Source organism: Dendrobates tinctorius, unplaced genomic scaffold (assembly GCF_039654945.1).
Source record: "Dendrobates tinctorius isolate UK_male_01 unplaced genomic scaffold, ASM3965494v1 ptg000189l, whole genome shotgun sequence".
Taxonomy (NCBI): Eukaryota; Metazoa; Chordata; class Amphibia; order Anura; family Dendrobatidae; genus Dendrobates; species Dendrobates tinctorius.
The window spans coordinates 4820388-4836421 of NW_027361856.1; the positions used below are offsets into that span (position 1 = coordinate 4820388).

Sequence of the window (16034 nt, forward strand, 5' to 3'; positions counted from 1 at the left end):
ATACAGTGCACTGACCTCTATATACAGTGCACTGACCTCTATATACAGTGCACTGACCTCTATATACAGAGCACTGACTTCTATATACAGTGCACCGACCTCTATATACAGTGCACCGACCTCTATATACAGTGCACTGACCTCTATATACAGAGCACCGACTTCTATATACAGAGCACCGACCTCTATATACAGTGCACCGACCTCTATATACAGTGCACCGAACTCTATATACAGTGCACTGACCTCTATATACAGAGCACTGACTTCTATATACAGAGCACCGACCTCTATATACAGTGCACTGACCTCTATATACAGAGCACCGACCTCTATATACAGAGCACCGACCTCTATATACAGTGCACCGACCTCTATATACAGTGCACCGACCTCTATATACAGAGTACCGACCTCTATATACAGTGCACCGACCTCTATATACAGTGCACTGACCTCTATATACAGAGCACCGACCTCTATATACAGAGCACCGACCTCTATATACAGTGCACTGACCTCTATATACAGAGCACTGACTTCTATATACAGAGCACCGACCTCTATATACAGAGCACTGACCTCTATATACAGTGCACTGACCTCTATATACAGTGCACTGACCTCTATATACAGAGCACTGACTTCTATATACAGTGCACCGACCTCTATATACAGTGCACCGACCTCTATATACAGTGCACCGACCTCTATATACAGAGCACTGACTTCTATATACAGAGCACCGACCTCTATATACAGAGCACCGACCTCTATATACAGAGCACCGACCTCTATATACAGTGCACCGACCTCTATATACAGTGCACTGACCTCTATATACAGAGCACTGACTTCTATATACAGAGCACCGACCTCTATATACAGTGCACCGACCTCTATATACAGAGCACTGACTTCTATATACAGAGCACCGACCTCTATATACAGAGCACCGACCTCTATATACAGAGCACTGACTTCTATATACAGAGCACCGACCTCTATATACAGAGCACCGACCTCTATATACAGAGCACCGACCTCTATATACAGAGCACTGACTTCTATATACAGAGCACCGACCTCTATATACAGAGCACCGACCTCTATATACAGAGCACCGACCTCTATATACAGTGCACCGACCTCTATATACAGTGCACTGACCTCTATATACAGAGCACTGACTTCTATATACAGAGCACCGACCTCTATATACAGAGCACCGACCTCTATATACAGTGCACCGACCTCTATATACAGTGCACTGACCTCTATATACAGAGCACTGACTTCTATATACAGAGCACCGACCTCTATATACAGAGCACCGACCTCTATATACAGAGCACTGACTTCTATATACAGAGCACCGACCTCTATATACAGAGCCCTGCAGTGCACTAATGTGTCTCCTGTGCTTAACAGACATGTATAGCTCCGCCTACTGAGCAAGTTTCTTGCGTATCCGAGATGGGTAGGTTAAAGGAAGTGACGTCATGTGATCGCGATATCATTTTTCGGCTGCTGCGCGTGCGCATTTGAGGAGGTGTCTGTGTTTTTATATCATAGAGTGAACCGGAGCCAAGCGGGAAACATCGGCTGTATCCCGAGAGCGCAGAGGACTGCACGGTATCTATGCGTTACCGCAGAGGTATTGTACCGAAATATACGGGGCTGTATAGTGTAGATGTGTGCTCATTATACAGGAATATACGGGGCGGTATAGTGTAGATGTGTGCGTATTATACAGGAATATACGGGGCTGTATAGTGTAGATGTGTGCTCATTATACAGGAATATACGGGGCGGTATAGTGTAGATGTGTGCTCATTATACAGGAATATACGGGGCGGTATAGTGTAGATGTGTGCTCATTATACAGGAATATACGGGGCGGTATAGTGTAGATGTGTGCGCATTATACAGGAATATACGGGGCGGCATAGAGTAGATGTGTGCTCATTATACAGGAATATACGGGGCGGCATAGTGTAGATGTGTGCGTATTATACAGGAATATACGGGGCTGTATAGTGTAGATGTGTGCTCATTATACAGGAATATACGGGGCGGTATAGTGTAGATGTGTGCTCATTATACAGGAATATACGGGGCGGTATAGTGTAGATGTGTGCTCATTATACAGGAATATACGGGGCGGTATAGTGTAGATGTGTGCTCATTATACAGGAATATACGGGGCGGTATAGTGTAGATGTGTGCTCATTATACAGGAATATACGGGCCTGTATAGTGTAGATGTGTGCTCATTATACAGGAATATACGGGGCGGTATAGTGTAGATGTGTGCTCATTATACAGGAATATACGGGGCGGTATAGTGTAGATGTGTGCTCATTATACAGGAATATACGGGGCGGTATAGTGTAGATGTGTGCGCATTATACAGGAATATACGGGGCGGTATAGTGTAGATGTGTGCGCATTATACAGGAATATACGGGGCGGTATAGTGTAGATGTGTGCGCATTATACAGGAATATACGGGGCGGTATAGTGTAGATGTGTGCGCATTATACAGGAATATACGGGGCGGTATAGTGTAGATGTGTGCGCATTATACAGGAATATACGGTGCAGTATAGTGTAGATGCGCATTATACAGGAATATACGGGGCGGTATAGTGTAGATGTGTGCGCATTATATAGGAATATACGGGGCGGCATAGTGTAGATGTGTGCGCATTATACAGGAATATACGGGGCGGCATAGTGTAGATGTGTGCGCATTATACAGGAATATACGGGGCGGCATAGTGTAGATGTGTGCTCATTATACAGGAATATACGGGGCGGTATAGTGTAGATGTGTGCGTATTATACAGGAATATACGGGGCCTTATAGTGTAGATGTGTGCGCATTATACAGGAATATACGGGGCTGTATAGTGTAGATGTGTGCGCATTATACAGGAATATACGGGTGGTATAGTGTAGATGTGTGCGCATTATACAGGAATATACGGGGCGGTATAGTGTAGATGTGTGCTCATTATACAGGAATATACGGGGCGGTATAGTGTAGATGTGTGCGCATTATACAGGAATATACGGGGCGGTATAGTGTAGATGTGTGCTCATTATACAGGAATATACGGGGCGGTATAGTGTAGATGTGTGCGCATTATACAGGAATATACGGGGCGGTATAGTGTAGATGTGTGCGTATTATACAGGAATATACGGGGCTGTATAGTGTAGATGTGTGCGTATTATACAGGAATATACGGGGCTGTATAGTGTAGTTGTGTGCTCATTATACAGGAATATACGGGGCGGTATAGTGTAGATGTGTGCTCATTATACAGGAATATACGGGGCAGTATAGTGTAGATGCGCATTATACAGGAATATACGGGGCGGTATAGTGTAGATGTGTGCGCATTATACAGGAATATACGGGGCTGTATAGTGTAGATGTGTGCGCATTATACAGGAATATACAGGGCGGTATACGGGGCGGTATAGTGTAGATGTGTGCGCATTATACAGGAATATACGGGGCGGTATAGTGTAGATGTGTGCGCATTATACAGGAATATACGGGGCGGTATAGTGTAGATGTGTGCTCATTATACAGGAATATACGGGGCTGTATAGTGTAGATGTGTGCTCATTATACAGGAATATACGGGGCGGTATAGTGTAGATGTGTGCTCATTATACAGGAATATACGGGGCGGTATAGTGTAGATGTGTTCTCATTATACAGGAATATATGGGGCGGTATAGTGTAGATGTGTGCTCATTATACAGGAATATACGGGGCGGTATAGTGTAGATGTGTGCTCATTATACAGGAATATACGGGGCGGCATAGTGTAGATGTGTTCTCATTATACAGGAATATACGGGGCGGTATAGTGTAGATGTGTGCGCATTATACAGGAATATAAGGGGCGGTATAGTGTAGATGTGTGCGCATTATACAGGAATATACGGGGCGGTATAGTGTAGATGTGTGCATTATACAGGAATATACGGGGCGGTATAGTGTAGATGTGTGCTCATTATACAGGAATATACGGGGCGGTATAGTGTAGATGTGTGTGCATTATACAGGAATATACGGGGCGGTATAGTGTAGATGCGCATTATACAGGAATATACGGGGCGGTATAGTGTAGATGTGTGCGCATTATACAGGAATATACGGGGCGGTATAGTGTAGATGTGTGCGCATTATATAGGAATATACGGGGCGGTATAGTGTAGATGTGTGCGCATTATACAGGAATATACGGGGCGGTATAGTGTAGATGTGTGCGCATTATACAGGAATATACGGGGCGGTATAGTGTAGATGTGTGTGCATTATACAGGAATATACGGGGCGGTATAGTGTAGATGCGCATTATACAGGAATATACGGGGCGGCATAGTGTAGATGTGTGCTCATTATACAGGAATATACGGGGCGGTATAGTGTAGATGTCTGCTCATTATACAGGAATATACGGGGCAGTATAGTGTAGATGTGTGCGCATTATACAGGAATATACGGGGCTGTATAGTGTAGATGTCTGCTCATTATACAGGAATATACGGGGCGGTATAGTGTAGATGTGTGCTCATTATACAGGAATATACGGGGCTGTATAGTGTAGATGTGTGCACATTATACAGGAATATACGGGGCGGCATAGTGTAGATGTGTGTGCATTATACAGGAATATACAGGGCGGTATAGTGTAGATGTGTGCGCATTATACAGGAATATACAGGGCGGTATAGTGTAGATGTGTGCGCATTATACAGGAATATACGGGGCGGTATAGTGTAGATGTGTGCGCATTATACAGGAATATACGGGGCGGTATAGTGTAGATGTGTGCGCATTATACAGGAATATACGGGGCGGTATAGTGTAGATGTGTGCGCATTATACAGGAATATACGGGGCGGTATAGTGTAGATGCGCATTATACAGGAATATACGGGGCGGCATAGTGTAGATGTGTGCTCATTATACAGGAATATACGGGGCGGTATAGTGTAGATGTGTGCTCATTATACAGGAATATACGGGGCAGTATAGTGTAGATGTGTGCGCATTATACAGAAATATACGGGTCTGTATAGTGTAGATGTGTGCGCATTATACAGAAATATACGGGGCTGTATAGTGTAGATGTGTGCGCATTATACAGGAATATACGGGTGGTATAGTGTAGATGTGTACGCATTATACAGGAATATACGGGGCGGTATAGTGTAGATGTGTGCGCATTATACAGGAATATACGGGGCGGTATAGTGTAGATGTGTGCGCATTATACAGAAATATACGGGGCTGTATAGTGTAGATGTGTGCGCATTATACAGAAATATACGGGGCTGTATAGTGTAGATGTGTGCGCATTATACAGGAATATACGGGTGGTATAGTGTAGATGTGTACGCATTATACAGGAATATACGGGGCGGTATAGTGTAGATGTGTACGCATTATACAGGAATATACGGGACGGTATAGTGTAGATGTGTGCGCATTATACAGGAATATACGGGGCGGTATAGTGTAGATGTGTGCGCATTATACAGGAATATACGGGGCGGTATAGTGTAGATGCGCATTATACAGGAATATACGGGGCAGTATAGTGTAGATGCGCATTATACAGGAATATACGGGGAGGTATAGTGTAGATGTGTGCGCATTATACAGGAATATACGGGGCTGTATAGTGTAGATGTGTGCGCATTATACAGGAATATACGGGGCGGTATAGTGTAGATGTGTGCGCATTATACAGGAATATACGGGGCTGTATAGTGTAGATGTGTGCGCATTATACAGGAATATACGGGGCGGTATAGTGTAGATGTGTACGCATTATACAGGAATATACAGGGCGGTGTAGTGTAGATGTGTGCGTATTATACAGGAATATACGGGGCGGTATAGTGTAGATGTGTGCGCATTATACAGTAATATACGGGGTGGTATAGTGTAGATGTGTGCACATTATACAGGAATATACGGGGCGGCATAGTGTAGATGTGTGCGCATTATACAGGAATATACAGGGCGGTATAGTGTAGATGTGTGCGCATTATACAGGAATATACAGGGCGGTATAGTGTAGATGTGTGCGCATTATACAGGAATATACAGGGCGGTGTAGTGTAGATGTGTGCGCATTATACAGGAATATACGGGGCGGTATAGTGTAGATGTGTGCGTATTATACAGGAATATACGGGGCGGTATAGTGTAGATGTGTGGTCATTATACAGGAATATACGGGGCGGTATAGTGTAGATGTGTGCGTATTATACAGGAATATACGGGGCTGTATAGTGTAGATGTGTGCTCATTATACAGGAATATACGGGGCCTTATAGTGTAGATGTGTGCTCATTATACAGGAATATACGGGGCGGTATAGTGTAGATGTGTGCTCATTATACAGGAATATACGGGGCGGTATAGTGTAGATGTGTGCTCATTATACAGGAATATACGGGGCGGTATAGTGTAGATGTGTGCTCATTATACAGGAATATACGGGGCGGTATAGTGTAGATGTGTGCGCATTATACAGGAATATACGGGCGGCATAGTGTAGATGTGTGCTCATTATACAGGAATATACGGGGCGGTATAGTGTAGATGTGTGCTCATTATACAGGAATATACGGGGCGGTATAGTGTAGATGTGTGCTCATTATACAGGAATATACGGGGCCTTATAGTGTAGATGTGTGCTCATTATACAGGAATATACGGGGCGGTATAGTGTAGATGTGTGCTCATTATACAGGAATATACGGGGCGGTATAGTGTAGATGTGTGCTCATTATACAGGAATATACGGGGCGGTATTGTGTAGATGTGTGCGCATTATACAGGAATATACGGGGCTGTATTGTGTAGATGTGTGCGCATTATACAGGAATATACGGGGCTGTATTGTGTAGATGTGTGCGCATTATACAGGAATATACGGGGCTGTATAGTGTAGATGTGTGCTCATTATACAGGAATATACGGGGCGGTATAGTGTAGATGTGTGCGCATTATACAGGAATATACGGGGCTGTATAGTGTAGATGTGTGCTCATTATACAGGAATATACAGGACGGTATAGTGTAGATGTGTGCGCATTATACAGGAATATACGGGGCAGTATAGTGTAGATGCGCATTATACAGGAATATACGGGGCGGTATAGTGTAGATGTGTGCGCATTATACAGGAATATACGGGGCTGTATAGTGTAGATGTGTGCGCATTATACAGGAATATACGGGGCAGTATAGTGTAGATGCGCATTATACAGGAATGTACGGGGCGGTATAGTGTAGATGTGTGCGCATTATACAGGAATATACGGGGCTGTATAGTGTAGATGTGTGCGCATTATACAGGAATATACAGGGCGGTATAGTGTAGATGTGTACGCATTATACAGGAATATACAGGGCGGTGTAGTGTAGATGTGTGCGTATTATACAGGAATATACGGGGCGGTATACGGGGTGGTATAGTGTAGATGTGTGCGCATTATACAGGAATATACGGGGTGGTATAGTGTAGATGTGTGCACATTATACAGGAATATACGGGGCGGCATAGTGTAGATGTGTGCGCATTATACAGGAATATACAGGGCGGTGTAGTGTAGATGTGTGCGCATTATACAGGAATATACGGGGCGGTATAGTGTAGATGTGTGCGTATTATACAGGAATATACGGGGCGGTATAGTGTAGATGTGTGGTCATTATACAGGAATATACGGGGCGGTATAGTGTAGATGTGTGCGTATTATACAGGAATATACGGGGCTGTATAGTGTAGATGTGTGCTCATTATACAGGAATATACGGGGCGGTATAGTGTAGATGTGTGCGTATTATACAGGAATATACGGGGCTGTATAGTGTAGATGTGTGCTCATACAGGAATATACGGGGCGGTATAGTGTAGATGTGTGCGCATTATACAGGAATATACGGGGCGGTATAGTGTAGATGTGTGCGCATTATACAGGAATATACGGGGCGGTATAGTGTAGATGTGTGCGCATTATACAGGAATATACAGGGCGGTGTAGTGTAGATGTGTGCGCATTATACAGGAATATACGGGGCGGTATAGTGTAGATGTGTGCGCATTATACAGGAATATACGGGGCGGTATAGTGTAGATGTGTGCTCATTATACAGGAATATACGGGGCTGTATAGTGTAGATGTGTGCTCATTATACAGGAATATACGGGGCTGTATAGTGTAGATGTGTGCTCATTATACAGGAATATACGGGGCTGTATAGTGTAGATGTGTGCGCATTATACAGGAATATACATAGAATCATAGAATCGTAGAGTTGGAAGGGACCTCCTGGGCCATCTGGTCCAACCCCCTGCTCAAAGCAGGATTCGCTAAATCATCCCAGTCAGATGTCTGTCTAGCCTCTGTTTGAAGACTTCCATTGAAGGAGAACTCGCCACTTCTCATGGCAGCTTGTTCCACTCATTGATCACTCTAACTGTCAAAAAGTTTTTTCTAATATCTAATCTGTGTCTCCTCCCATTCAGTTTCATCCCATTGCTTCTAGTCTTTCCTTGTGCAAATGAGAATAAAGTTGATCCTTCTACAATGTGACAGCCCTTTAGATATTTGTAGACAGCTATTAAGTCTCCTCTCATTCTTCTCTTTTGCAAACTAAACATTCCCAAATCCTGCAACCTTTCCTCATAAGACAGGGTTTGCAGACCGGTCACCATTCTGGTCGCTCTTTTCTGAACTTGCTCCAGTTTGTTGATGTCTTTTTTAAAATGTGGTGCCCAAAACTGGACACAGTATTCCAGATGAGGTCTGACCAAAGAGGAGTAGAGGGAAATAATGACTTCACGTGATCTAGACTGTATGCTTCTGTTAATACATCCTAGAATTGCATTTGCCTTTTTTGCTGCTGCATCACACTGTTGACTCATATTCAGTCTGTGATCTATTAGTATGCCAAAGTCTTTTTCACATGTGCTGTTGCTTAGCCCTTTTCCTCCCATTCTGTATATGCTTTTTTCATTTTTATTGCCCAGATGTAGTACTTTGCATTTTTCCCTGTTAAAAACCATTCTGTTTGTTGCTGCCCACTTCTCCAGTTTATTTATATCTTTTTGAATCCTCTCTCTCTCTTCTCTAGTATTAGCTATCCCTCCTAACTTTGTGTCATCAGCAAATTTAATCAGTTTACCCTCAATTCCTTCATCTAAATCGTTGATAAAGATGTTGAACAATACAGGGCCCAGGACAGAGCCCTGTGGTACCCCACTTGAGACATTCTTCCAACTTGATGTGCAGCCATTTACGACCACTCTTTGGGTCCGATCACTAAGCCAGTTATGAATCCACCTAACAGTTGCCTTGTCCATTCCATACTTAGTCATTTTTTGTATAAGGATTGTATGAGATACTTTGTCAAATGCTTTGCTGAAGTCAAGATATACTATATCTACAGCATTTCCTTGATCCACCCAATCAGTGATTCCATCATAGAAGGAAATTAAGTTAGTCTGACATGACTTATTAGTTACAAACCCATGCTGACTCTGTTTAATCACTTCATTCTTATCCAGGTACTGACATACATGTTGTTTAATAATTTGTTCAAAGATCTTTCCTGGTATAGAAGTCAGACTCACCGGCCTATAGTTGCCTGGGTCCACCTTCTTCCCCTTTTTGAAGATAGGAACAACATTTGCTCTTCTCCAGTCTTCTGGGACTTCTCCTGTTCTCCAAGAATTTTCAAAGATTATGGAGAGGGGTTCAGAAATTTCTTCTGCTATCTCCTTCAGTACTCTGGGGTGTAATTCATCTGGACCTGGTGACTTGAATTCATTTAGGTTAGCTAAGTGTTTCCTCACTATCTTTCTGTTTATAGATATCCTGGGTTCTTCTATTCCCTTAATAGGACAGTGAAGAACAGTTGATGTTACATTTCCTTTCTGAGAGAAAACAGATGCAAAATAGGAATTTAAAAGTTTGGCCTTCTCAACATCCTGTCTTACCATTTCATCATTTTCATCCTGTTAAAATCCTATAGCATCTTTGACTTTTCTTTTACTTTTGACATATCCCCAAAATCCTTTATTATTGCTTTTGACATCTCTTGCAAGCCTCAATTCATTGTCAGCTTTAGATAATCTGATTTGTTCCCTGCAGGTTCTGCAGACAGCATTATATTCTTCTTTAGATATGCCTCCCTCTTTCCATTTTATAAACATTTTTTTCTTCCTTTTTAGCATGTGCTTAAGTTCTGTGTTCATCCATCCTGGCCTCCTTAAATGCTTCCTATTCTTCCCTCTTTTTGGAATTGTTAACAATTGTGCTTTGAGAATTTCATTTTTCAAGATTTCCCATCCTTCCTGGACATTTTTGTCTTTAAGGATATCCAGCCATTGGATCCCTCCAATTCTCTTTCTGAATCCCTTAAAATCTGCCTTTCTGAAATCTAACCTTGACGTCTGAGCCTTCACAGGTCTTCCGCCTCTAGTTATCCAAAACTCTAAAATAGCATGGTCGCTACCTCCTAGGGTCCCAGCCACTTTTACCTCCTCAACCATTTCCTCCCTGTTTATAAGGATTAGATCCAAGGTAGCAGTTCCCCTTGTTTTCTCCCCTACCTTTTGGAAGATAAAGTTGTCAGCAAGAGAGGATAAGAATTTCCTTGACCTGTTAGTTTTGCCTGAGAGAGATTCCCAACAAATGTCTGGATAGTTGAAATCTCCCATGACCACTATGTCATATTTTTTGGAGAACTTGGCCATTTGATGCAGAAAGAGTTCATCCATATCTTCAGCTTGCACAGGCGGCCTGTAGTAAATGCCTACAATGGTGTCCTTTCCATTGTTCTGTCCTTGTATTCTTACCCAAACAGTTTCCACAGAACTCCCAGTCTCTGAAGCTTCAATCTCTGTGCAGATATACGCGTTTCTAACATACAATGCGACACCCCCTCCTCGTTTATCAAGTCTGTTTCTTGCAAATAAGTTGTATCCTTCTAGTCTTGTATTCCAATCATGTGTATTGTCCCACCAAGTTTCAGTGATTCCAATGACATCATATTTCTTTTCCTGTGTTAGTAGTTCCAATTCTCCTTGTTTGTTGCCCATACAGGGCGGTATAGTGTAGATGTGTGTGCATTATACAGGAATATACGGGGCGGTATAGTGTAGATGTGTTCTCATTATACAGGAATATACGGGGCGGCATAGTGTAGATGTGTGCTCATTATACAGGAATATACGGGGCGGCATAGTGTAGATGTGTGCTCATTATACAGGAATATACGGGGCGGTATAGTGTAGATGTGTGCGCATTATACAGGAATATACGGGGCGGTATAGTGTAGATGTGTGCGCATTATACAGGAATATACGGGGCGGTATAGTGTAGATGTGTGCTCATTATACAGGAATATACGGGGCGGCATAGTGTAGATGTGTGCTCATTATACAGGAATATACGGGGCGGCATAGTGTAGATGTGTGCTCATTATACAGGAATATACGGGGCGGCATAGAGTAGATGTGTGCTCATTATACAGGAATATACGGGGCGGCATAGTGTAGATGTGTGCTCATTATACAGGAATATACGGGGCGGCATAGTGTAGATGTGTGCTCATTATACAGGAATATACGGGGCGGTACAGTGTAGATGTGTGCGCATTATACAGGAATATACGGGGCAGTATAGTGCAGATGTGTGCGCATTATACAGGAATATACAGGGCGGCATAGTGTAGATGTGTGTGCATTATATAGGAAAATATGGGGTGGTTTCGTTTAAGGTTGTATAATACGGTGCAGTATAGTGTAGTGGATGTATAGTATAGTACATGGGTGTGTAATTCCAAGGTGCAGTGTATACACTATACGAGGGGGTTTATAATATACGGTGACAGCAAATACTTTATACAGTGGAATTATATACATTATACGGGGCGGTGTATGATTTCGGGGACAGTTGTATACCTTATACGGGGGTGTATAATCTGTTGGACAATATACGTTCTACAGTGGGTATATAATGAGGCAGTGTAGTGCAGAGAGTGTATTTACTATACGAATGCAGTATAGTACAGGGGTGTGCATAATTCACGAAGATCAGTGTGTACATTATACTGGGGTATATAATATACGGGGCAGTATATACATTATATGTTGGGGTGTCTTTCCTGTGTATCTTTATATGACGGCTATACTGACTCCTGTTTGTGTCTCCTTGCAGCCGGTGATGGAGGACCTCTCCAGCGCTGATCTTTTTGATCTCCGTGGTCTTCGGAGGTCTGGATCTGCTGGTCCTGCTCCTCGTCCCCCTTCCTGCTCGCTACGTGGCTTTGCTGTTGATGGACTTTCCATTTTGCAGAAACCCCTTAGTGCTGATGCTGTAGCCAGCACGGAGCATTGCAGGAGACCCACCAGCCCCACAGAAATACTTTCCATTAGTTCTACACCCCAAGGTCCTCCTGACTCCCCTCACTGTCCTAATAAAGGCAGAGCCCAGTGTTGTCCTACCACATTGCGGCCAAGACTGGACTCTGTACAGAGACCCACTAACACAGATTCCCCCGGTGTAACACACATTGACCCCAATGTTGTGGGGGAAGAGCTACACTCTGATTCACATCGGAAGTCCACGACTGGGGGTCTGACTGTCAGCACAATGTCCAATGCCAGTGTCAGCAGGACTACCAAGTCACAACTGGAGATGGAGGGAATCGATACTGGTGAGGACTGTATATACTCATCCCTTGTGTAACCAAACCTCTCTTGGTACTAAGACGTTGTATTCTCAGGTGTCCAACATCCCCCTGACACAGAAGTGGTCCATGGTGTGTGCCCACATGTTTCCCAAGACGAGGAGGGTGATGCGGAGCTGGTGATCCCTTATGGTCAGTTACCACATCCTACTTTTGTTATAGTGCATGGAGTTGAATTGACTGATGGCTGCACTGTCTGAGAGGTTAGTGGCCCAAAGTGCAGTTCTTCCTCCTCCCGGGTTTTTGGTTGGGCTGTGGATGCGGCTCTGCCTCCTCCCGGGTTTTTGGTTGGGCGGGCTGTGGATGTGGCTCTGCCTCTTCCCGGGTGGTTTTTTGGGCTGTGGATGCGGCTCTGCCTCTTCCCGGGTGGTTTTTTGGGCTGTGGATGCGGCTCTGCCTCTTCCCGGGTGGTTTTTTGGGCTGTGGATGCGGCCCTGCCTCTTCCCGGGTGGTTGGTTGGGCTGTGGATGCGGCTCTGCCTCTTCCCGGGTTGTTGGTTGGGCTGTGGATGCAGTTTTGCCTCCTCCCGGGTTGTTGGTTGGACTGTGGATGCGGCTCTTCCTCCTCCCGGGTTGTTGGTTGGACTGTGGATGCGGCTCTTCCTCCTCCCGGGTTGTTGGTTGGACTGTGGATGCGGCTCTTCCTCCTCCCGGGTTGTTGGTTGGACTGTGGATGCGGCTCTTCCTCCTCCCGGGTTGTTGGTTGGACTGTGGATGCGGCTCTTCCTCCTCCCGGGTTGTTGGTTGGACTGTGGATGCGGCTCTTCCTCCTCCCGGGTTGTTGGTTGGACTGTGGATGCGGCTCTTCCTCCTCCCGGGTTGTTGGTTGGACTGTGGATGCGGCTCTTCCTCCTCCCGGGTTGTTGGTTGGACTGTGGATGCGGCTCTTCCTCCTCCCGGGTTGTTGGTTGGACTGTGGATGCGGCTCTTCCTCCTCCCGGGTTGTTGGTTGGACTGTGGATGCGGCTCTTCCTCCTCCCGGGTTGTTGGTTGGACTGTGGATGCGGCTCTTCCTCCTCCCGGGTTGTTGGTTGGACTGTGGATGCGGCTCTTCCTCCTCCCGGGTTGTTGGTTGGACTGTGGATGCGGCTCTTCCTCCTCCCGGGTTGTTGGTTGGACTGTGGATGCGGCTCTTCCTCCTCCCGGGTTGTTGGTTGGACTGTGGATGCGGCTCTTCCTCCTCCCGGGTTGTTGGTTGGACTGTGGATGCGGCTCTTCCTCCTCCCGGGTTGTTGGTTGGACTGTGGATGCGGCTCTTCCTCCTCCCGGGTTGTTGGTTGGACTGTGGATGCGGCTCTTCCTCCTCCCGGGTTGTTGGTTGGACTGTGGATGCGGCTCTTCCTCCTCCCGGGTTGTTGGTTGGACTGTGGATGCGGCTCTTCCTCCTCCCGGGTTGTTGGTTGGACTGTGGATGCGGCTCTTCCTCCTCCCGGGTTGTTGGTTGGACTGTGGATGCGGCTCTTCCTCCTCCCGGGTTGTTGGTTGGACTGTGGATGCGGCTCTTCCTCCTCCCGGGTTGTTGGTTGGACTGTGGATGCGGCTCTTCCTCCTCCCGGGTTGTTGGTTGGACTGTGGATGCGGCTCTTCCTCCTCCCGGGTTGTTGGTTGGACTGTGGATGCGGCTCTTCCTCCTCCCGGGTTGTTGGTTGGACTGTGGATGCGGCTCTTCCTCCTCCCGGGTTGTTGGTTGGACTGTGGATGCGGCTCTTCCTCCTCCCGGGTTGTTGGTTGGACTGTGGATGCGGCTCTTCCTCCTCCCGGGTTGTTGGTTGGACTGTGGATGCGGCTCTTCCTCCTCCCGGGTTGTTGGTTGGACTGTGGATGCGGCTCTTCCTCCTCCCGGGTTGTTGGTTGGACTGTGGATGCGGCTCTTCCTCCTCCCGGGTTGTTGGTTGGACTGTGGATGCGGCTCTTCCTCCTCCCGGGTTGTTGGTTGGACTGTGGATGCGGCTCTTCCTCCTCCCGGGTTGTTGGTTGGACTGTGGATGCGGCTCTTCCTCCTCCCGGGTTGTTGGTTGGACTGTGGATGTGGTTCTTCCTCCCGGGTTGTTGGTTGGACTGTGGATGTGGTTCTTCCTCCCGGGTTGTTGGTTGGACTGTGGATGTGGTTCTTCCTCCCGGGTTGTTGGTTGGACTGTGGATGTGGTTCTTCCTCCCGGGTTGTTGGTTGGACTGTGGATGCGCCTCTTCCTCCTCCCGGGTGGTTGGTTGGGCTGTGGATGCAGTTCTGCCTTCTCCCGGGTGGTTGGTTGGGCTGTGGATGCAGTTCTGCTTCCTCCCGGGTGGTTGGTTGGGCTGCCGACGCCGCTCTGTCTCCTGGGGTGGTTGGTTGGGCTGTCGACTCCGCTCTGCTTCCTCTGGAGTGATTTATGTTTTCAGCCCATCTGATTCTTTTAGATGACAATCAGAAGAGCAGAAAAAAGAAGAAACTTGTAGGGAAGAGGAAGCGAGAAGATGCCGAGCCGCTCACCTGTGACCTGGATGAGGACCTGGACCGAACACTGGAGGACGGAGCCAAGCAGCACAACCTTACAGTGGTCAACGTCCGCAACATTCTCCATGTGAGTGACTCCACCAGTGAGGGCTCATGCTGGGAGTTGTAGTACCTGTCCTCATCGCTACCTGTGCTGCTTGCATTGCAGGAGGTGATCACTAATGAGCATGTTGTGGCCATGATGAAGGCCGCCATCACAGAAAGCCAAGGCCTGCCGCCCTTCGTAAGTAATCGCCCTGCTGGCGTTCACCGGCCAATGACGAGCGAGTCCCTTCATTTGGCTGATAACAGGGAGCAAGAGCAGCAGAGGGATGTGTGACTGCCCCGCTTCTGTCTTACAGGAACCCAAAATGACTCGATCAAAGCTAAAAGAGGTGGTGGAGAAAGGTGTGGTGAGTGTCCGCCCACTGACTGGCGTCGTCCGTTCATTTGTCCGCCCGCTGATTGTGGCCCTGTTTGTCTGCCCATCTACGACCCCCGTTTGTTGACTAAGGCCCTTACTCTTAGGTCATCCCTACCTGGAACCTGTCTCCAATCAAGAAGAGCAGCCAGCAGCAGGTGAGCAGTTGGGGGACCTGAGCCTCGGTAGAAGATTTGCTTCGGATACGTTGTAGTTGGGGATCACACTAAACACTTTGGGGTAGGGGGTTTGCTGGATGTGACCCCAGACTCCTGGAGCCTGGATTATGGGGGTGAGGGGTTCAGTGCTTGGGTCTGGGGTGGTGGGATTGCCGAT

The 16034-nt window shown here is 46.3% G+C and overlaps 1 protein-coding gene across 3 annotated transcripts in view; it reads left to right on the top strand.

The window, feature by feature from the left end:
- Nucleotides 1-1499: 1499 nt before the first annotated feature.
- The window catches only part of GON4L (gon-4 like), a 31266-nt gene continuing 16731 nt past the window's right edge, over nt 1500-16034 (top strand). For 2 of the 3 annotated variants that reach the window (XM_073552298.1, XM_073552299.1), the window contains exons 1-7: nt 1500-1657; nt 12274-12772; nt 12842-12937; nt 15202-15365; nt 15447-15521; nt 15640-15690; nt 15806-15856. In XM_073552298.1, the coding sequence (XP_073408399.1) occupies nt 12280-12772; nt 12842-12937; nt 15202-15365; nt 15447-15521; nt 15640-15690; nt 15806-15856 (930 nt within the window). In that variant the 5' untranslated portion in view covers nt 1500-1657; nt 12274-12279. The remainder of the gene's footprint in view (nt 1658-12273; nt 12773-12841; nt 12938-15201; nt 15366-15446; nt 15522-15639; nt 15691-15805; nt 15857-16034) is intronic. The other variant, XM_073552300.1, reaches the window with a different exon arrangement.